At 44.4% G+C, this 24,698-nt stretch overlaps 1 protein-coding gene across 1 annotated transcript in view; it reads right to left on the reverse strand.

Annotated features, from left to right (window-relative positions):
* Positions 1-7,787: 7,787 nt before the first annotated feature.
* LOC121560574 (carboxypeptidase M-like) overlaps positions 7,788-24,698 on the reverse strand; it is a gene marked incomplete at both ends in the record, with an annotated part of 29,943 nt that continues 13,032 nt past the window's right edge. Inside the window, one exon of the mRNA XM_045220043.1 lies at positions 7,788-7,975. Within this exon, the coding sequence (XP_045075978.1) occupies positions 7,788-7,975 (188 nt within the window). The remainder of the gene's footprint in view (positions 7,976-24,698) is intronic.

Here is a 24,698-nt window from a genome sequence, read left to right on the forward strand (position 1 = left end):
CTGCTTAGCCATTCTAGTAGTCTCTCTATTGGAACCTATTGTTACTCTCGTAGTCATTCTAGTAGTCTCTATTAGACACCTATTGTTACTCTGTAGTCATTCTAGTAGTCTCTCTATTGGACACCTATTGTTACTCTGTAGTCATTCTAGTAGTCTCTATTAGACACCTATTGTTACTCTCTGTAGTCATTCTAGTAGTCTCTATTAGACACCTATTGTTACTCTGTAGTCATTCTAGTAGTCTCTATTGGACACCTATTGTTACTCTGTAGTCATTCTAGTAGTCTCTCTATTAGACACCTATTGTTACTCTGCAGTCATTCTAGTAGTCTCTCTATTAGACACCTATTGTTACTCTGTAGTCATTCTAGCAGTCTCTATTAGACACCTATTGTTACTCTGTATTCATTCTAGTAGTCTCTCTATTAGACACCTTTTGTTACTCTGTAGTCATTCTAGTAGTCTCTATTAGACACCTATTGTTACTTTCTGTAGCCAGCTTATAGTAGTCTCCTCTATTAGACACCTATTGTTACTCTGTAGTCATTCTAGTAGTCTCTATTAGACACCTATTGTTACCTGTAGTCATCCTAGTAGTCTCTCTATTAGACACATATTGTTACTCTGTAGTCATTCTAGTAGTCTCTCTATTAGACACATATTGTTACTCTGTAGTCATTCTAGTAGTCTCTATTGGACACCTATTGTTACTCTGTAGTCATTCTAGTAGTCTCTATTGGACACCTATTGTTACTCTGTAGTCATTCTAGTAGTCTCTATTAAAGACACTATTGTTACTCTGTAGTCATTCTAGTAGTCTCTCTATTAGACACCTATTGTTACTCTGTAGTCATTCTAGTAGTCTCTCTATTGGACACCTATTGCCACTCTGTAGTCATTCTAGTAGTCTCTATTATACACCTATTGTTACTCTGTAGTCATTCTAGTAGTCTCTATTAGACACATATTGTTACTCTGTAGTCATTCTAGTAATCTCTCTATTAGACACCTATTTTTACTCTGTAGTCATTCTAGTAGTCTCTATTAGACACCTATTGTTACTCTGTAGTCATTATAGTAGTATCTCTAGTTTAGACACCTATTGTTACTCTGTAGTCATTATAGTAGTCTCTCTATTAGACACCTATTGTTACTCTGTAGTCATGATAGTAGTCTCTATTAGACACATATTGTTACTCTGTGAAGTCATTCTAGTAGTATCTCTATTAGACACCTATTGTTACTCTACTCTGTAGTCATTCTAATAGTCTCTCTATTAGACACTTATTGTTGCTCTGTAGTCATTCTAGTAGTCTCTCTATTAGACACCTATTGTTACTCTGTAGTCATTCTAGTAGTCTCTATTAGACACCTATTGTTACTCTGTAGTCATTCTAGTAGTCTCTCTATTAGACACATATTGTTACTCTGTAGTCATTCTAGTAGTCTCTATTAGACACCTATTGTTACTCTGTAGTCATTCTAGTAGTCTCTCTATTAGACACCTATTGTTACTCTGTAGTCATTCTAGTAGTCTCTATTAGACACCCATTGTTACTCTGTTGTCATTCTAGCAGTCTCTATTAGACACCTATTGTTACTCTGTAGTCATTATAGTAGTCTCTATTAGACACCTATTGTTACTCTGTAGTCATTATAGTAGTCTCTCTATTAGACACCTATTGTTACTCTGTAGTCATTATAGTAGTCTCTCTATTAGACACTTATTGTTACTCTGTAGTCATTCTAGTAGTCTCTATCGGACACCTATTGTTACTCTGTAGTCATCCTAGTAGTCTCTCTATTAGACACATATTGTTACTCTGTAGTCATCTAGTAGTCTCTCTATTAGACACATATTGTTACTCTGTAGTCATTCTAGTAGTCTCTATTGGACACCTATTGTTACTCTGTAGTCATTCCTAGTAGTCTCTATTAGACACCTATTGTTACTCTGTAGTCATTCTAGTAGTCTCTATTAGACACCTATTGTTACTCTGTAGTCATGCTAGTAGTCTCTCTATTATACACATATTGTTACTATGTAGTCATTCTAGTAGTCTCTATTAGACACCTATTGTTACTCTGTAGTCATTCTAGTAGTCTCTCTATTATACACATATTGTTACTATGTAGTCATTCTAGTAGTCTCTCTATTAGACACCTATTGTTACTCTGTAGTCATTCTAGTAGTCTCTCTATTAGACACCTATTGTTACTCTGCAGTCATTCTAGTAGTCTCTCTATTAGACACCTATTGTTACTCTGTAGTCATTCTAGTAGTCTCTATTGGACACTATTGTTACTCTGTAGTCATTCTAGTAGTCTCTATTAGACACATATTGTTACTCTGTAGTCATTCTAGTAGTCTCTCTGTGTAGACACCTATTGTTACTCTTGTAGTCATTCTAGTAGTCTCTCTATTAGACACCTATTGCCACTCTGTAGTCATTCTAGTAGTCTCTATTATACACCTATTGTTACTCTGTAGTCATTCTAGTAGTCTCTATTAGACACATATTGTTACTCTGTAGTCATTCTATGTAATCTCTCTATTAGACACCTATTTTTACTTGTAGTCATTCTAGTAGTCTCTATTAGACACCTATTGTTACTCTGTAGTCATTATAGTAGTCTCTCTATTAGACACCTATTGTTACTCTGTAGTCATTATAGTAGCTCTCTATTAGACACCTATTGTTACTCTGTAGTCATGATAGTAGTCTCTATTAGACACATATTGTTACTCTGTAGTCATTCTAGTAGTATCTCTATTAGACACCTATTGTGTACTCTACTCTGTAGTCATTCTAATAGTCTCTCTATTGAGACACTTATTGTTGCTCTGTAGTCATTCTAGTAGTTCTCTATTAGACACCTATTGTTACTCTGTAGTCATTCTAGTAGTCTCTGTTAGACACCTATTGTTACTCTGTAGTCATTCTAGTAGTCTCTCTATTAGACACATATTGTTACTCTGTAGTCATTCTAGTAGTCTCTATTAGACACCTATTGTTACTCTGTAGTCATTCTAGTAGTCTCTCTATTAGGACACCTATTGTTACTCTGTAGTCATTCTAGTAGTCTCTCTCTATTAGACACCTATTGCTACTCTGTAGTCATTCTGGTAGTCTCTCTATTAGACACCTATTGTTACTCTGTAGTCATTCTAGTAGTCTCTCTATTATACACCTATTGTTACTCTACTCTGCTGTAGTCATTCTAGTAGTCTCTCTATTAGACACCTATTGTTACTCTGTAGTCATTCTAGTAGTCTCTCTATTAGACACCTATTGTTACTCTGTAGTCATTCTAGTAGTCTCTATTGGACACCTATTGTTACTCTGTAGTCATTCTAGTAGTCTCTATTAGACACCTATTGTTACTCTGTAGTCATTCTAGTAGTCTCTCTATTAGACACATTGTTACTCTGTAGTCATCCTAGTAGTCTCTCTATTAGACACTATTGTTATTGCTCTGTAGTCATTCTAGTAGTCTCTATTGGACACCTATTGTTACTCTGTAGTCATTCTAGTAGTCTCTATTAGACACCTATTGTTACTCTGTAGTCATTCTAGTAGTCTCTCTATTAGACACCCATTGTTACTCTGTAGTCATTCTAGTAGTCTCTATTGGACACCTATTGTTACTCTGTAGCCATTCTAGTAGTCTCTATTAGACACCTATTGTTACTCTGTAGTCATTCTAGTAGTCTCTATTAGACACCTATTGTTACTCTGTAGTCATTCTAGTAGTCTCTATTAGACACCTATTGTTACTCTGTAGTCTTCTAGTAGTCTCTATTAGACACCTATTGTTACTCTGTAGTCATTCTAGTAGTCTCTATTAGACACCTATTGTTACTCTGTAGTCATTCTAGTAGTCTCTATTGGAGCACCTATTGTCACTCTGTAGTCATTCTAGTAGTCTCTCTATTAGACACCTATTGTTACTCTGCAGTCATTCTAGTAGTCTCTCTATTAGACACCTATTGTTACTCTGTAGTCATTCTAGCAGTCTCTATTAGACACCTATTGTTACTCTGTATTCATTCTAGTAGTCTCTCTATTGGACACCTTTGTTACTCTGTAGTCATTCTAGTAGTCTCTATTAGACACCTATTGTTACTCTGTAGCCATTAGTAGTCTCTCTATTAGACACCTATTGTTACTCTGTAGTCATTCTAGTAGTCTCTATTAGACACCTATTGTTACTCTGTAGTCATCCTAGTAGTCTCTCTATTAGACACATATTGTTACTCTCCTAGTCATTCTAGTAGTCTCTCTATTAGACACATATTGTTACTCTGTAGTCATTCTAGTAGTCTCTATTGGACACCTATTGTTACTCTGTAGTCATTCTAGTAGTCTCTATTGGACACTATTGTTACTCTGTAGTCATTCTAGTAGTCTCCTATTAGAGCACATATTGTTACTCTGTAGTCATTCTAGTAGTCTCTCTATTAGACACCTATTGTTACTCTGGTAGTCATTCTAGTAGTTCTCTATTAGACACCTATTGCCACTCTGTAGTCATTCTAGTAGCTCTCTATTATACACCTATTGTTACTCTGTAGTCATTCTAGTAGTCTCTATTAGACACATATTGTTACTCTGTAGTCATTCTAGTAATCTCTCTATTAGACACCTATTTTTACTCTGTAGTCATTCTAGTAGTCTCTATTAGACACCTATTGTTACTCTGTAGTCATTATAGTAGTCTCTCTATTAGACACCTATTGTTACTCTGTAGTCATTATAGTAGTCTCTCTATTAGACACCTATTGTTACTCTGTAGTCATGATAGTAGTCTCTATTAGACACATATTGTTACTCTGTAGTCATTCTAGTAGTATCTCTATTAGACACCTATTGTTACTTCTCTGTAGTCATTCTAATAGTCTCTCTATTAGACACTTATTGTTGCTCTGTAGTCATTCTAGTAGTCTCTCTATTAGACACCTATTGTTACTCTGTAGTCATTCTAGTAGTCTCTATTAGACACCTATTGTTACTCTGTAGTCATTCTAGTAGTCTCCTCTATTGAGACACATATTGTTACTCTGTAGTCATTCTAGTAGTCTCTATTAGACACCTATTGTTACTCTGTAGTCATTCTAGTAGTCTCTCTATTAGACACCTATTGTTACTCTGTAGTCATTCTAGTAGTCTCTCTATTAGACACCTATTGTTACTCTGTAGTCATTCTAGCAGTCTCTATTAGACACCTATTGTTACTCTGTAGTCATTATAGTAGTCTCTATTAGACACCTATTGTTACTCTGTAGTCATTATAGTAGTCTCTCTATTAGACACCTATTGTTACTCTGTAGTCATTATAGTAGTCTCTCTATTAGACACTTATTGTTACTCTGTAGTCATTCTAGTAGTCTCTATCGGACACCTATTGTTACTCTGTAGTCATCCTAGTAGTCTCTCTATTAGACACATATTGTTACTCTGTAGTCATCCTAGTAGTCTCTCTATTAGACACATATTGTTACTCTGTAGTCATTCTAGTAGTCTCTATTGGACACCTATTGTTACTCTGTAGTCATTCTAGTAGTTCTCTATTAGACACCTATTGTTACTCTGTAGTCATTCTAGTAGTCTCTATTAGACACCTATTGTTACTCTGTAGTCATGCTAGTAGTCTCTCTATTATACACATATTGTTACTATGTAGTCATTCTAGTAGTCTCTATTAGACACCTATTGTTACTCTGTAGTCATTCTAGTAGTCTCTCTATTATACACATATTGTTACTCTGTAGTCATTCTAGTAGTCTCTCATTAGACACCTATTGTTACTCTGTAGTCATTCTAGTAGTCTCTCTATTAGACACCTATTGTTACTCTGCAGTCATTCTAGTAGTCTCTATTGGACACCTATTGTTACTCTGTAGTCATTCTAGTAGTCTCTATTAGACACATATTGTTACTCTGTAGTCATTCTAGTAGTCTCTCTATTAGACACCTATTGTTACTCTGTAGTCATTCTAGTAGTCTCTCTATTAGACACCTATTGCCACTCTGTAGTCATTCTAGTAGTCTCTATTAGACACCTATTGTTACTCTGTAGTCATTCTAGTAGTCTCTATTAGACACATATTGTTACTCTGTAGTCATTCTAGTAATCTCTCTATTAGACACCTATTTTTACTCTGTAGTCATTCTAGTAGTCTCTATTAGACACCTATTGTTACTCTGTAGTCATTATAGTAGTCTCTATTAGACACCTATTGTTACTCTGTAGTCATTATAGTAGTCTCTCTATTAGACACCTATTGTTACTCTGTAGTCATGATAGTAGTCTCTATTAGACACATATTGTTACTCTGTAGTCATTCTAGTAGTATCTCTATTAGACACCTATTGTTACTCTCTGTAGTCATTCTAATAGTCTCTCTATTAGACACTTATTGTTGCTCTGTAGTCATTCTAGTAGTCTCTCTATTAGACACCTATTGTTACTCTGTAGTCATTCTAGTAGTCTCTATTAGACACCTATTGTTACTCTGTAGTCATTCTAGTAGTCTCTCTATTAGACACATATTGTTACTCTGTAGTCATTCTAGTAGTCTCTATTGTACACCTATTGTTACTCTGTAGTCATTCTAGTAGTCTCTCTATTAGACACCTATTGTTACTCTGTAGTCATTCTAGTAGTCTCTCTATTAGACACCTATTGTTACTCTGTAGTCATTCTAGCAGTCTCTATTAGACACCTATTGTTACTCTGTAGTCATTCTAGTAGTCTCTATCAGACACCTATTGTTACTCTGTAGTCATCCTAGTAGTCTCTCTATTAGACACATATTGTTACTCTGTAGTCATTCCAGTAGTCTCTCTATTAGACACATATTGTTACTCTGTAGTCATTCTAGTAGTCTCTATTGGACACCTATTGTTACTCTGTAGTCATTCTAGTAGTCTCTATTAGACACCTATTGTTACTCTGTAGTCATTCTAGTAGTCTCTATTAGACACCTATTGTTACTCTGTAGTCATGCTAGTAGTCTCTCTATTATACACATATTGTTACTATGTAGTCATTCTAGTAGTCTCTATTAGACACCTATTGTTACTCTGTAGTCATTCTAGTAGTCTCTCTATTATACACATATTGTTACTATGTAGTCATTCTAGTAGTCTCTCTATTAGACACCTATTGTTACTCTGTAGTCGTTCTAGTAGTCTCTCTATTAGACACCTATTGTTACTCTGCAGTCATTCTAGTAGTCTCTCTATTAGACACCTATTGTTACTCTGTAGTCATTCTAGTAGTCTCTCTATTAGACACCTATTGTTACTCTGTAGTCATTCTAGTAGTCTCTCTATTAGACACCTATTGTTACTCTGTAGTCATTCTAGTAGTCTCTCTATTAGACACCTATTGTTACTCTGTAGTCATTCTAGTAGTCTCTATTAGACACCTATTGTTACTCTGTAGTCATTCTAGTAGTCTCTATTTGACACCTATTGTTACTCTGTAGTCATTCCTAGTAGTCTCTATTAGACACCTATTGTTACTCTGTAGTCATTCTAGTAGTCTCTCTATTATACACCTATTGTTACTCTGTAGTCATTCTAGTAGTCTCTCTATTAGACACCTATTGTTACTCTGTAGTCATTCTAGTAGTCTCTATTAGACACCTATTGTTACTCTGTAGTCATTCTAGTAATCTCTCTATTAGACACCTATTGTTACTCTGTAGTCATTCTAGTAGTCTCTCTATTAGGATCGCTCTCTTTCCCTCCCTCTCTGTGTGCGATGGTGTAACGTGCCTCCGTTGCTGTTGTCGTAGGGGTAGCTGGCCACCACAGCCCCACCGTGCAGGTTAGCCGACAGGACGAAGCTCTCAGTCTTCAGCCAGTCCATAATGGCTCTCACCTCTATCTCTTGCCCTCCACTCTCCTTCTTAGAGAAGGCATCTGGGAAGTTTCTGTTCAGATCGATGCCGTTCTTATTGAACCTGTCAGGAAACCACATGACAAAAGACAGAATAGAAAGTTCACTAGGTACCAACCACACCTTCAACATACGCTTTTAAACATTTGAGATAGTTTAATGCAGGGAAAAGGTTATACAGTATGAATGCAGAATGGTGTCATGCAGAAATGAGGTTGAATTTGAACTGTAACACTTCCATTCCAACTCTGCAACAAAACTAAAAAAGAAACAGTGTTGTCACAAATATGTTGTAGTCATTAAAGATTTGGCTAGGATATAATGTCTACAAATGTTTCTTTTTTGTATTGTTTCAGAGTTGGAATGTTTTAGTTTATTCCCCCCCCCACATCGCCGTCAGTACAAACGGAGACCCATGGTGCATGACAAATGACAGAGTCCCATCTAAACACACTACCACATTTGTAAAGAGGTCAAACTAGGGACAGACAAGGGACCTGTCAGAAAGAACAAACAGCTGGTGGAATTGTATCCCTCTCTCTTTCTGTTGGCCCGTCTCTGCTCTGGGAAGACATTCAGAGCACTGATGTCCATTCAGTCTCATCAGCACACTCCTTATTTAAAACAGTCATTGGTCCATTCATACGATTCAGGCAGAGAGCCTGATTGAAATTCTGTGGTCAGTGTTTACCCAGATGACGAGCGAGGACACCCAAACACTCAATGCAAACAGTCACTAACCGTACAGACTGAGGTGGACCTGCACCAAACCACTGTCTTCCTACTGTTCTTCTCTATTTCTACTCTGTGATGACGTTCACAGTGACTTAAGAACTCAAACACCCATCCAGTGACATCATTTGAGGTGTCTTTAGGTCTTAGTGAAGAGATATATAAATCATATAAATCGGTCCATCAATAGCACCCTATTCCCTATATAGTGCACTACTCTTGCCCAGCGCCTGTGCACTATATAAGGAATAGGGTGCCATTTGGGACACAAGCCAGGAGAGAAGAGAGAGGAGAAAAGGAGAAGGATGAGGAGGATGAGGAGGAAGAGGAGGAGGAAGAGGAGGAAGATGAGGAAGAGGATGAAGAGGAGGAGGAAGAAGGAGGAGGAGGAAGAGGAGGAAGATGAGGAAGAAGGAGGAGGAGGAGGAGGAAGAGAAGGAGAAGGAGGAGGAGGAAGAGGAAGAGGAGGAAGAGGAAGACAAGGAGGAGGAGGAGGAGGATGAAGTGCCAGAATGTTTGCTGAGCTCGTCAGTGCGTGGCCGGGCTGGGACGTGAGGTGCATTGGGTAAACTTTATAAGGCTATCTCAAACCCTCCTCTGCCTCCCCTCTACTCCACCTCTCCCCTGAGCACAGAGAGCTCTTTGCCCCCCCTCTGCCCCCCTCTACTCCACCTCTCCCCTGAGCACAGAGAGCTCTTGCCCCCCCCTCTGCCCCCTCTACTCCACCTCTCCCTGAGCACAGAGAGCTCTTTGCCCCCCCTCTACTCCACCTCTCCCTGAGCACAGAGAGCTCTTTGTCCCCACGCTGCCTCTCAAGGAGGAATCACAGCTCTGCTACGGTCGAGGGAAGAAGAAGACCTTGCAGTTTGAGTCACTCCCAGGTGGTATCCCTACATCAGGGGTCTTCAACCTTTTTTGACCAGGGACCCCTTCCTGGAAAACTGGCGACCTGGGGGCCCCCATCATACGTTAGCAAAAAATGTTTTTTATCACGTCTTGTCTTATCAGGTGAATGACAATGTCATGGAGAAGTAATCAACATTCTATAATGAATGTATTTGGTAGATAAGAGTTCAGGTGGACCTTCGCTTCAGCAAACAAAGCAAAGGAAAGGAGGGTTGCTGGACAGCAATGACAAAAACCATGAAAAGGGCTGACCAAGAAAAACTTATTCCAGGCAGAAAGGAGTTGGAGAACTCAACAAAAAAGGCAGAGAATCATTCATTTTAGCTCACTTTTATCCGTTGTTCAGGATGAGTACAGGTGACTGGCTTTTCGACACTCTGAAGAAGACCGTCAGCTTGATGTCGAAACGTCAGTCACCTGTACTCCTTCTGAACAATCCTAAACCTCTAACATATTCGCTAAGTGCAGCTGTTTAAACAAAGGTTAGCCATGTGTTGGAAAAACATTATGTCCAAGTCAAGGAGGCTTACCAGCACCACTGTCAAGCAGGTGGCCTATTCACGGGTGCTTTTTCAAAGTCAGTACCTCCCCCCGGTTGAAAACACCTGTACTCTTCTTGAACAACGGCACTTGTGTTTTATTTATCTAACAATTGCCACTGCTTTCCAGGGAGCCCAATGTTCAAATGGACACAGTATATTGAGTAAAAACATTTACAGAGCTGCCTCTGGTATATACTACTCTGGTGTATCCTGTATAGTACTCTGGTGTATCCTGTATAGTACTCTGGTGTATCTTCTATACTACTCTGGTGTTTCCTGTATAGTACTCTGGGCTAGCCTATATAGTACTCTGGGGTAGCCTATATAGTACTCTGTGGTATCCTGTATAGTACTCTGGTGTATCCTATATAGTACTCTGGTGTATCTTGTATAGTACTCTGGTGTATCTTGTATAGTACTCTGGTGTATCCTGCCTGGTTTAGCTGTCTGGCCTGTGGCTGACTGCCTGGTTTAGCTGTCTAACCCTTCCCTTCTGGAGGTTATTATAGCTGTTGTGGTCAGGCTGGAAGAGGCTGTAGGCTTGCGGCTTGCAGGCTTGGCCCAGGCTTGGCCCAGGCAGGCTAATAGAAACCCTATAGCCCAATTCTGATTCAACTCGTGCACTTGTTCAATACCTCAAGGATTGTGCAATCATTCCTTATCCTCTAAGTGTTAAATAAAGGTTAAATAAAAAAATTTAAACAATTTAAAAAAGTGTACACTTGTTCACTTTTAAATTCTCAAGGATTTAAAAGCGTTGTCTTGGCGTTACTATTGAGTCAAGCATATTTTAATTCCTACGGCAACCCAATGCTTTTAAACACTTGATGGGGAGTGAACAAGTGTGCACTTGAGGGAGGGGAGAGTCAGGATTGGACTCCAGCAGCGGGTCAGCACAAGCTACCTGGCCGTTCAGCAAATGACCAGCAGGAAATATCCCAGATTGTGCCTTTAACAGTGTTTAAAACACGGCACGACCAGGTCTAACGCACACACACACACACACACACACACACACACACACACACACACACACACGATCACATGTCTTTACCCCAGACCACAGAGAAACAAATGATCCCCTGCAGGAATGTCTGTGAGCTTAGATGCTTACAACGCCACTGCTTTGATGTGAAGAGTTTGTGGTCGGCTAATGCTTCTCATCCATTACACAACATAATTGTTTTCAACGTCAACATATCTTCAACAGCATCTTCATTCGGGGGGGGGAAGAGCTCACTCCAATGGCTTTTAACTTCCAAGAATCAGAATTTAGTAAAAACATACGTATCTCTGGGTAGTCGAAGGTTTGAAAACACAACAGTTAGAAACCAACAGGATGCACGGTCAAATTCACTGTGTTTTAACGGCACCATACCGCTTGCTGCAATCGTTTGTTTTGGGGAACACAAACAGTTTACGGCTCTCACAATACAGCTGGTCCTCATTAGGCAATAAAATAAAACACTTTCCTAATGGAAGGCAGGGCTGGACTAGGCTGGACTGGACTAGGCTGGACTGGACTAGGCTGGACTGGACTAGACTGGACTGGACTAGGCTGAGACTGGACTGGACTAGGCTGGACTGGACTAGGCTGGACTGGGACTGAGACTAGACTGAAGACTGGACTGAGGACTGGACTAGGCTGGAACTGGACTAGACTGGACTAGCTGGACTAGACTAGACTAGGCTGGACTGGACTAGGCTGAGACTGGACCAGGCTGAGACTGGACTAGACTGGACTGGACTGGACTGGACTAGGCTGGACTGGACTGGACTAGGCTGGACTGGACTAGGCTGGACTGGACTAGACTGGACTAGGCTGGACTGGACTGGACTGCAGGACTAGGCTGGACTGGACTAGGCTGGACTGGACTAGGCTGGACTGGACTAGACTGGACTAGGCTGGACTGGACTAGGCTGGACTGAGACTAGACTGGACCAGACTGGACTGGGCTGGACTAGAGCTGGACTGGACTGACGACTAGGCTGGACTGGACTAGGCTGGACTGGACTAGACTGGACTAGAGCTGGACTGGACCAGGCTGGACTGGACTAGGCTGGACTGGACTTGAGGAGGCTGGACTTGAAGACTGGACTGGGCTGGACTGGACTGGAATGGACTGGACTGGACTAGGCTGGACTGACAGACTAGGCTGGACTGGACTGGACTGGACTTGACTAGGCTGGACTGGACTGGAGGACTGGACTAGACTAGACTAGGCTGGACTGGACTCGACTGGAGGACTGGACTGGACTGGACTGGACTAGACTGGACTGGACTAGGCTGGACTGGACTAGACTGGACTGGACTGGACTAGGCTGGACTGGACCGGACTGGACTGGACTGGAAGACTGGACTAGACTAGACTAGGCTGGACTGGACTGGACTGGAGGACTGGACTGGACTGGACTACACTGGACTGGACTAGACTGGACTGGACTAGACTGGACTAGGCTGGACTGGACTAGACTGGACTAGGCTGGACTGGACTAGACTGGACTGGACTAGGCTGGACTGGAGGACTGGACTAGGCTGGACTGGAGGACTGGACTGGCTCCTTTTGCTGTCACAGCACCTTGTTTTACTTAAAACCTGACAGTATAGCAGAAAACTTTATTGCCATTTAAGAAATGTTGCTAGGAATTAGTCTCGGTGTTGTACACAGAAGGTTGAGAATCATCCACATCAACAATCACTACAGCGTGTCTGGATGGGGATTCAAACAGTGTAGTAGTCTGTGGAAAATGCTATGTAGCTGATTCAAAACCAGTCAGGTGGAACATGCCACTGTCTTATTATTATTATGATGTATAATCATCCAATAACTCTTTAGTCAAATCACATATAATAATACACGACACATTAATAACGTTGGTCTCTTTGTTACCACAGTCATTTACAGAGACCGCCTCACAAAATGGCACTCTATTCCCTCTATAGTACACCGGGGTCCTGGTCCAAAGTAATGCACTGTACTGTCTACAGTAGGGAAATAGGGTGCCAATTGGGAGGCAGACAAGAGTAGGATGAGAAGACTTGAACATGTTTCCTATCTAGTCATGTGACATTTTATAGTGTTTATAAAACAGACTATTCTATTCCACTCTCAGGAGAGAGAGAGAGAGAGAGAGAGAGAGAGAGAGAGAGAGAGAGAGAGAGAGAGAGAGAAGAAGAGAGAGAAGAGAGAGAGAGAGAGAGAGAGAGAGAGAGAGAGAGAGAGAGAGAGAGAGAGAGAGAAGAGAGAGAGAGAGAGAGAGAGAGAGAGAGAGAGAGAGAGAGAGAAAGAGAGAGGGGCGGGGGAGAGAGAGAGAGAGAGAGAGAGAGAGAGAGAGAGAGAGAGAGAGAGAAAAACACACAGAGAGAGAGAGAGAGAGAGAGGAGAGAGAGGTGGAGGGACAGAGAGAGACACCGGTAGAGTGACAGAGAGAGACACCGGTAGAGGGACAGAGAGAGACATGTAGAGGGACAGAGAGAGAGAGAGAGAAAGTGAGATGCTCTCTCGCCCACGCTCTCTCTCTCTCTGTCCCTCTACCTCTCTCTCTCTCTGTCCCTCTATCGGTGTCTCTCTCACTCTGTCCCTCTACCTCTCTCTCTCTGTCCCTCTATCGGTGTCTCTCTTTCTCTGTCCCTCTACCTCTCTCTCTCTGTCCCTCTATCAGTGTCTCTCTCTCTCTGTCCCTCTACATCTCTCTCTCTCTGTCCCTCTACATCTCTCTCTCTCTGTCCCTCTACCAGTGTCTCTCTTTCTAAGAGAAAGGGACAGAGAGAGAGAGCGTGGGCGTGAGAGTGTGTCTCACTTTCAGTTACTATAAACAGATTCCTTAAACAATCCAGGAATACTCCTTGTAGAGCTGTCCCTGCAGTTGATCCCTGTTAAAACCCTCCAGTAGCAGAGGCTGTGGCAGAGCATGTGGGTGCCCTGTCTGGAGTGCCCTCTGGGGTGCCATCACTGGTCCGGTGGGGGGTACTATGGAGGGAGATGGATGGCCCAGTAAATGGACTGGGGCCGCGTAGTGTTTATACCCAGACATACATCTGTTTATACCAGACCTGACAACACATAACATTGGTGATTTACTCAAGGGAGAGAGCAGGCCTGCCTGCCTGCCTGCCTAACTGTCTGCCTGTCTAACTGTCTGCCTGTCTAACTGTCTGCCTGTCTGTGTCCATGAAGTGAATGGATATCCTACAGGTGCTTGACAGTGTTATCTTACTCACTAGCCTACCCCCCACCCCTTCCTCACCCCTGCCCATATCTTCCTCCATCCTCATCCTCCTCCCCCAGCTTCAGGGCCTCTCTGACGTCATATCCTCCTCCATCCTCACCTCCTCCTTCTCCCCCAGCCTCAGGGCCTCTCTGAGATCATATCCTCCTCCTTCTCCCCCAACCTCAGGGCCTCTCCGAGGTCATATCCTCCTCCATCCTCACCTCCTCCTTCCCCAGCCTCAGGGCCTCTCTGAGGTCATATCCTCCTCCATCTCTCCCAGCCTCTCCGAGGTCATATCCTCCTCCATCCTCACCTCCTCCTCCTCCCCCAGCCTCAGGGCCTCTCTGACGTCATATCCTCCTCCATCTCTCCCAGCCTCAGGGCCTCTCCGAGGTAATATCCTCCTTCATCCTCACCTCCTCCTTCTCCCCCAGCCTCAGGGCCTCTCTGAGGTCATATCCTCCTAAATCCTCCTCCTCCTTCCCCAGCCTCAGGGCCTCTCTGAGGTCATATCCTCCTCCATCTCTCCCAGCCTCTCCGAGGTCATATCCTCCTCCATCCTCACCTCCTCCTCCTCCTCCCCCAGCCTCAGGGCCTCTCTGAGGTCATATCCTCCTCCATCTCTCCCAGCCTCAGGGCCTCTCCGAGGTAATATCCTCCTCCATCCTCACCTCCTCCTTCTCCCCCAGCCTCAGGGCCTCTCTGAGGTCATATCCTCCTAAATCCTCCTCCGTCTATCCCAGTCTCAGGGCCTCTCTGAGGTCATATCCTCCTCCTTCTCTCCCAACCTCAGGGCCTCTCTGAGATCATATCCTCCTCCATCCTCCTCCTTCTCCCCCAGCCTCAGGGCCTCTCCAAGGTCATATCCTCCTCCATCCTTCTCTCCCAGCCTCAGGGCCTCTCTGAGGTCATATCCTCCTCCATCCTCACCCCCCTCCCTTTCTCCCAGCGTAGGGCCGTCTTTCTTAGTAAGATAACAACAGCTACAGTATCGTGACTGTCGGAGGAGTTGGGCTGTCCCAGGCAAAAAAAAATCTTGGCCAACCAAAAGTCCTCTGTTCTTTCGATCAATCGATTGGTCAAAATGTTTAAACGTGCATTTCTCCATATATAGACACACCCTATGTATGTGAGCTCGTCTGACGTGTTAAACTTGATGAAATAAGACAAATGCCTCAAGAGGGCGCCAGAGATCTAGATAACCAGAAGAAAAAAACCTTAACCTGACCCAACTATTCTCCTCCCGCTCCTTGCCGGTAATAGGCTACACCAGGAGTCGGCAACCTTTCTCATGTGGAATGCCAATTTATTTTACCATTTATACCAATCTGCGTGCCAGTTATGGTTTTCATATGCACATTTTCGTGAAATAGTTTCATTTAATTTATAATAACGTCTTCATATCTCAAAATCATTGTCATTTGGTTAATCAAAATTCTATCCAAATCTAAATGAAAATGATAAACCTAAAAAGTAACTTCTATTGCCATTGCCAACTACGTAAAAATAGCCTACATAAAGCCAACAAATAAAAACATTGCAGCCTGCAGGTCGAAAATAGCCTGTCTGCAACGAATTTGAAACATTGCATCAACTATTAACTTGGGTCTGGCCAGAAGCTTGCACTAGCGAAATTGCAACATTGCATAAAATATTCTGGGCCCTCAGAGTTTCATGGGCCAGTGAGCTCGGGACAGACACAGCTGTCGGCTATTTGCGCAAGGGATAAGAAGCAGTGCTTTAACAGTAAATGTACTACTGGTGATATATGTAATGGGGAATTGATAAACACTAAACAATCAAATCAAATTGTATTTGCCACATGTGCCGAATACAACAGGTGTAGACGTTACAGTGAAATGCTTACTTACAAGCCCTTAACCAACAATGCAAAGTAAAATAGATTTTAAAAAAAGTGTTAATCAAAAAATAAATAAAAGCTAATAATTAAAGAGCAGCAGTAAAATAAAATAACAGTAGGGAGGCTATATACAGGGGGGTACCGGTGCAGAGTCAATGTGCGGGGGCACCGGCTAGTCGAGTTAATTGAGGTAATATGTACATGTGGGTAGAGTTAAAGTGACTATGCATAAGTAATTAACAGAGTAGCAGCAGCGTAAAAAGATGGGGTGGGGGGGCAGTGCAAATAGTCCGGGTAGCCATGATTAGCTGTTCAGGAGTCTTATGGCTTGGGGGTAGAAGCTGTTGAGAAGCCGGGAGCCTCCAACCACATTTTCGGATCAAGCATACATTGGCTTTTAGTCTAGGCCTCCACAATTGATTAGTTCACTGAGATGGGCGCATATATATATATATATATATATATATTGTGATGTCACGAGAGGCTGTGTCCTGGAGGGACGTTACATCCCCCTGAGGTGGCTGCAAACCCAGACAGCTATGGCTCCATCTGCTGGTATGGTCGGGAACTCCACCCCTCTATGGCCAATCTTCCCACGCAGCTGAAACAAATGAGGAGCTGATGAGCTGAAGGTTTGGGAAGGGAAGAGACACAGTCTCCAACCTGGGCTCTCTGGAGGACAAGAGTGCTGCACGTCCACTTCCATGAGGAATATAAGGATTTGGAGATACTTACCTTTGGGAAATACTCACCGTTGGATATATGCACCTGTGGAAATACGTGAGAGACATTTGGAAGGACTTTTTGCTGGGTTGGCCACTAGCTGCAACGTGGACTACAGTAAGGCTGGGGAAAAGTTATCTGAGCGAGTGAGAATTATGATTCTGGATGTGGAAGAGACATCCCTGAACTGTTAACCCTTAAGGAGCCACAAGAGAACAGAATTTTGTTATATTTTCGTTAATTTCCCAAGACCTATAATAAAATCCTTGTTTTGTTTGAACCTTGTCTCCTTGCACTACTTGAGCAATCCCGCTGAAAGCTGTGTAGCCTCTCGTGACGTCACAGATGGTGGAGAATACGGGCACGCTCAAGCGTTAATAGTGCATGTCAGAGGAGGATACCGAAGGTTTGATCACCCAGTTTTCCAAGTTGAACGTAGGCTCCCCGCCGACTGAAATGGAGGACATATTGAAAGCCCTTGTTGCTGGCCAGCAAGCCCAGATGCAAGCAAACGTGGCTCTCTTGGAGGAGCAAAAGAAAGCCAACCTTCTGAAGGCAGAGGAATTGCAGTTGCAGAGACAGAGGGTGGTCCAAAATACCCGCCCAATAAAGGCAAGTGACTTTATATCTAAGATGGGAGCTACCGATGACATTGAGGCATACCTGCATGCATTTGAGGCCACGGCCACTAGGAAGCCTGGCCCAAGCAACAGTGGGTTGGTCTGTTAGCCCCCTTTCTAACCGGGGAATCGCTGAATGCTGTCCGGGACCTGGGCCCTGACCAGGTTACTGACTATGATGCCCTGAAGTCTGAGATCCTCAGCAGATATGGACTCACAAAGTTTGGTATGGCCCAGCGCTTTCACAGCTGGACCTTCCAACCAGACCAACCTCCTCGGGCGCAGATGCATGAACTTGTCCGAATCGCAAGGAAATGGCTGGATCCGCAGAGGAATACAGCAGCGGCGGTGGTGGAGGCCGTTGTGGTGGATCGTTACCTACGCGCCCCTGCCTTATGAGGCAAAACGGTTCATCAGTCAACAGGCCTTGACCACGGCTGATCTGACCGTGGAAGCTGTGGAAAAGTACCAGGCCACAGCGGAGATGCTGAATGCTTCCCGAAAAGACCCCAGGAGTGCGGCCCCACCACAAATGGGAAGAACCCGTCCAAAGGACCCCAAGGTCTCGAACCCAGCCACGTCAGGACTTATCCCGGCTCCAGGGGAGCCAGAAACCAGGCGGGTCCAAGAAGAGTACACCAGGAGGGGGAAACTCGACAGTGTTACCGGTGTGGGGAGATGGGACATATCTCCTGGCAGTGTGGGAAACCAGCCGATGAACCTATGCCCACTGCGGAGTCCTCCAGCTCAGCACCCACACACCGTTTTGCCTCGCTCTTGGGAGTCGTAGATGGCGGCCCAGATCGACCCCCCACCTGCCCGGTAACTGTGAATCACCATGATGTGGAGGCCTTACTGGATTCTGGTAGCCGGGCCACCCTGGTGCGTAAGGATTTGGTGGGCCCAACGTGTCTGACCCCGGGGAAAGTCCTCCCAGTTTCCTGTGTCCATGGGGACACCAGAGAATACCCCATTACTGAACTTACAATGACCAGCACACGGGGAACCATACACACGACGGCGGGGGTGGTTGATTCCCTCCCCGTCCCTGTCCTAATTGGGCCGAGACTGCCCAGCCTTTTACCCACTCTGGAGAGAGTCTCAGGAGAGGATAACCCGAGTACCTCGGAAACGGAGAGGCAAGACTCATCCTGGGAAGGCTCCGGTGCAATCCTCCGAGTTACTCACTCCCGCCCGGGCTCTGATAGGGATGGCAGGTGCCCAGACCGACACAGAGACGGAGTTACAGAATCTGGACAAAGAACTGTCTGGTCTGAAGGGGACCGCTGAGAGGTATCGTTTGTTAAAGCAACAGTTAGACATGAAGACAGAAGAGTTAGATATCCTCCAGGCTAAACTCCAACAGAGCTCCTTCCCTAAGCAACAGGAGGAGCTGGAGAGGCTGCGCAGGACCATCGAGGAGTGTGAGGAGACCCTGCGCAGTAGTAAGGAGGTCCAGAAGAAGGCAGAGGAGAAGTACAAGGTGTTGGAGAAGAAGATGAAGAATGCGGAGGCAGAGAGAGAGAAGGAACTGAAAGCTGCTCAACAGAAGCTAAACTCTGCTAAAACCAAGGCTGATGCGTTCAGTAAGAAACTCAAGGAGAGACAACAGGAGGCTGAGTCCCTGGTCCTAGAGTTGGAGGAGTTGAAGAGAGAGCAGTCTGGCAAGCACCACGGCAATGCGGACGCCCCTCTCCCGGCGTGATGCCTTCTTCGCTGCCTTTACCCGACAAGGACGTCGGTCCCGAGGAGGGGGATGTGTGATGTCACGAGAGGCTGTGTCCTGGAGGGACGTTACATCCCCCTGAGGTGGCTGCAAACCCAGACAGCTATGGCTCCATCTGCTGGTATGGTCGGGAACTCCACCCCCTCTATGGCCAATCTTCCCACGCAGCTGAAACAAATGAGGAGCTGATGAGCTGAAGGTTTGGGAAGGGAAGAGACACAGTCTCCAACCTGGGCTCTCTGGAGGACAAGAGTGCTGCACGTCCACTTCCATGAGGAATATAAGGATTTGGAGATACTTACCTTTGGGAAATACTCACCGTTGGATATATGCACCTGTGGAAATACGTGAGAGACATTTGGAAGGACTTTTTGCTGGGTTGGCCACTAGCTGCAACGTGGACTACAGTAAGGCTGGGGAAAAGTTATCTGAGCGAGTGAGAATTATGATTCTGGATGTGGAAGAGACATCCCTGAACTGTTAACCCTTAAGGAGCCACAAGAGAACAGAATTTTGTTATATTTTCGTTAATTTCCCAAGACCTATAATAAAATCCTTGTTTTGTTTGAACCTTGTCTCCTTGCACTACTTGAGCAATCCCGCTGAAAGCTGTGTAGCCTCTCGTGACGTCACAATATATATATATATATATATATATATATATATATATATATATGTCACGGATTCAGCCGAGGCTGCTCCTCCTCCTTGCTCGGGCAGGCTTCGGCGTTCGTCGTCCCCGGAGTACTAGCTGCTGCCGATCGATGTTTCGGTGTTTGTCTTGTTTGGTCTTTATTGTTTACACCTGTTCCCCATTATGTTTTATTGTGTTCCCTTTATAACCCTCTGGTTCTCATTGTGTATTGTGCGTAATTGTTTTGGTCTTTGCGGCAGTTGCCCATGTGTGCGGGTCATATTATTTCCTCTCTGATTGAGGTTGCCTTTGTACTTTGTATTTGCACTGCATCCAGTAAAGTTCCTGCCAGTAGCTCGGTGTCCTGCGCTTGACTTCGCCTACCGCATACACGTCGCTGTGACAATATATTTGTTACTGCTCGACTAAAACAATCTCGGTCGACCAACAGCCTAACGACCAAACAATCGACCAGTCGACTAATTGGGGTCAGGAGTGAGTGAGTGAGTGAGTGAGTGAGTGAGTGAGTGAGTGAGTGAGTGAGTGAGTGAGTGAGTGAGAGAGAGAGAGAGAGAGAGAGAGAGGCAGAGACACAGAGACAGAAAGAGAACAGCTATACCACAGAGACAGAGAGACAGAGAGAGAACAGCTATACCACAGAGACACAGAGACAGAGAGAGAACAGCTATACCACAGAGACACAGAGACAGAGAGAGAACAGCTATACCACAGAGACAGAGAGACAGAGAGACACAGAGACAGAGAGAGAACAGCTATACCACAGAGAAACACAGAGACAGAGAGAGAACAGCTATACCACAGAGACACAGAGACAGAGAGAGAACAGCTATACCACAGAGACAGAGAGACACAGAGATAGAGAGAGAACAGCTATACCACAGAGAAACACAGAGACAGAGAGAGAACAGCTATACCACAGAGATACAGAGACAGAGAGAGAACAGCTATACCACAGAGACAGAGAGACACAGAGATAGAGAGAGAACAGCTATACCACAGAGACAGAGAGACACAGAGACACAGAGACAGAGAGAGAACAGCTATACCACAGAGACTCAGAGACACAGAGACAGAGAGAGAACAGCTATACCACAGAGACACAGAGACAGAGAGAGAACAGCTATACCACAGAGACACAGAGACAGAGAGAACAGCTATACCACAGAGACACAGAGACAGAGAGAGAACAGCTATACCACAGAGACACAGAGACAGAGAGAGAACAGCTATACCACAGAGACACAGAGACAGAGAGACACAGAGACAGAGAGAGAACAGCTATACCACAGAGACACAGAGACAGAGAGACACAGAGACAGAGAGAGAACAGCTATACCACAGAGACTCAGAGACACAGAGACAGAGAGAGAACAGCTATACCACAGAGACAGAGAAACACAGAGACACAGAGAGAACAGCTATACCACAGAGACACAGAGACACAGAGACACAGAGAGAACAGCTATACCACAGAGACACAGAGACACAGAGAGAACAGCTATACCACAGAGACACAGAGACACAGAGACAGAGAGACAGAGAGACAGAGAGAGAACAGCTATACCACAGAGACACAGAGACAGAGAGAGAACAGCTATACCACAGAGACACAGAGACAGAGAGACACAGAGACAGAGAGAGAACAGCTATACCACAGAGACACAGAGACAGAGAGAGAACAGCTATACCACAGAGACAGAGAGAGAACAGCTGTACCACAGAGACAGAGAGACACAGAGACACAGAGAGAACAGCTATACCACAGAGACACAGAGACACAGAGACACAGAGAGAGAACAGCTATACCACAGAAACACAGAGACAGAGAGACACAGAGACAGAGACAGAGAGAGAACAGCTATACCACAGAGACACAAAGACAGAGAGACACAGAGACACAGAGAGAACAGCTATACCACAGAGACACAGAGACACAGAGACACAGAGACACAGAGACAAAGAGAGAACAGCTATACCACAGAAACACAGAGACAGAGACACAGAGACAGAGACAGAGAGAGAACAGCTATACCACAGAGACTCAGAGACACAGAGACAGAGAGAGAAACAGCTATACCACAGAGACAGAGAAACACAGAGACACAGAGAGAACAGCTATACCACAGAGACACAGAGACACAGAGACACAGAGAGAACAGCTATACCACAGAACACAGAGACACAGAGAGAACAGCTATACCACAGAGACACAGAGACACAGAGACAGAGAGACAGAGAGACAGAGAGAGAACAGCTATACCACAGAGACACAGAGACAAAGAGAGAACAGCTATACCACAGAGACACAGAGACAGAGAGACACAGAGACAGAGAGAGAACAGCTATACCACAGAGACACAGAGACAGAGAGAGAACAGCTATACCACAGAGACACAGAGACAGAGAGAGAACAGCTGTACCACAGAGACAGAGAGACACAGAGACACAGAGAGAACAGCTATACCACAGAGACACAGAGACACAGAGACAGAGAGAGAACAGCTATACCACAGAAACACAGAGACAGAGAGACACAGAGACAGAGACAGAGAGAGAACAGCTATACCACAGAGACACAGAGACAGAGAGACACAGAGACACAGAGACAGAGAGAGAACAGCTATACCACAGATACTCAGAGACACAGAGACAGAGAGAGAACAGCTATACCACAGAGACAGAGAAACACAGAGAAACAGAGAGAACAGCTATACCACAGAGACACACAGAGAGAACAGCTATACCACAGAGACACAGAGAGAACAGCTATACCACAGAGACACAGAGACAGAGAGAGAACAGCTATACCACAGAGACACAGAGAGAGAGAGACACAGAGACAGAGAGAGAACAGCTATACCACAGAGACACAGAGACAGAGAGAGAGAACAGCTATACCACAGAGACACAGAGACAGAGAGAGAACAGCTATACCACAGAGACACAGAGACAGAGAGACACAGAGACACAGAGAGAACAGCTATACCAGAGAGACAGAGAGACACAGAGACACAGAGAGAACAGCTATACCACAGAGACACAGAGACCGAGAGAGAACAGCTATACCACAGAGACACAGAAACAGAGAGACACAGAGACACAGAGAGAACAGCTATACCACTGAGACTCAGAGACAGAGAGACAGAGAGACACAGAGACAGAGAGAGAACAGCTATACCACAGAGACACAAAGACAGAGAGAGAACAGCTATACCACAGAGACACAGAGACAGAGAAACACAGAGACACAGAGAGAACAGCTATACCACAGAGACACAGAGACACAGAGACACAGAGAGAACAGCTATACCACAGAGACACAGAGACACAGAGACAGAGAGACAGGGAGAGAACAGCTATACCACAGAGACACAGAGACAGAGAGAGAACAGCTATACCACAGAGACACAGAGACAGAGAGACACAGAGACAGAGAGAGAGAGAGAGAACAGCTATACCACAGAGACACAGAGACACAGAGACAGAGAGAGAACAGCTATACCACAGAGACAGAGAGACACAGAGAGAACAGCTATACCACAGAGACTCAGAGACAGAGAGACACAGAGACAGAGAGAGAACAGCTATACCACAGAGACACAGAGACGGAGAGAGAACAGCTTTACCACAGAAACACAGAGACAGAGAGACACAGAGACAACAGCTATACCACAGAGACACAGAGACAGAGAGACACAGAGACACAGAGAGAGAACAGCTATACCACAGAGACACAGAGACAGAGAGAGAACAGCTATACCACAGATACTCAGAGACACAGAGACAGAGAGAGAACAGCTATACCACAGAGACAGAGAAACACAGAGACACAGAGAGAACAGCTATACCACAGAGACACACAGAGAGAACAGCTATACCACAGAGACACAGAGACACAGAGAGAACAGCTATACCACAGAGACACAGAGACAGAGAGAGAACAGCTATACCACAGAGACACAGAGAGAGAGACACACAGAGACAGAGAGAGAACAGCTATACCACAGAGACACAGAGAGAGAGACACACAGAGACAGAGAGAGAACAGCTATACCACAGAGACACAGAGACAGAGAGAGAACAGCTATACCACAGAGACACAGAGACAGAGAGAGAACAGCTATACCACAGAGACACAGAGACAGAGAGACACAGAGACACAGAGAGAACAGCTATACCACAGAGACAGAGAGACAGAGAGACACAGAGACACAGAGAGAACAGCTATACCACAGAGACACAGAGACACAGAGAGAACAGCTATACCACAGAGACAGAGAGACAGAGAGACACAGAGACACAGAGAGAACAGCTATACCACTGAGACTCAGAGACAGAGAGACAGAGAGACACAGAGACAGAGAGAGAACAGCTATACCACAGAGACACAAAGACAGAGAGAGAACAGCTATACCACAGAGACACAGAGACACAGAGACAGAGAGAGAACAGCTATACCACAGAGACACAGAGACACAGAGAGAACAGCTATACCACAGAGACACAGAGACAGAGAGACACAGAGACACAGAGACACAGAGAGAGAGAACAGCTATACCACAGAGACACAGAGACACAGAGACAGAGAGAGAACAGCTATACCACAGAGACACAGAGACACAGAGACAGAGAGAGAACAGCTCTACCACAGAGACACAGAGACACAGAGAGAGAGACAAAGAGAGAACAGCTATACCACAGAGACACAGAGAGAGAGAGACAAAGAGAGAACAGCTCTACCACAGAGACACAGAGAGAGAGAGACAAAGAGAGAACAGCTATACCACAGAGACACAGAGACAGAGAGAGA

Source organism: Coregonus clupeaformis, unplaced genomic scaffold (genome assembly GCF_020615455.1).
Source record: "Coregonus clupeaformis isolate EN_2021a unplaced genomic scaffold, ASM2061545v1 scaf3072, whole genome shotgun sequence".
NCBI lineage: Eukaryota > Metazoa > Chordata > Actinopteri > Salmoniformes > Salmonidae > Coregonus > Coregonus clupeaformis.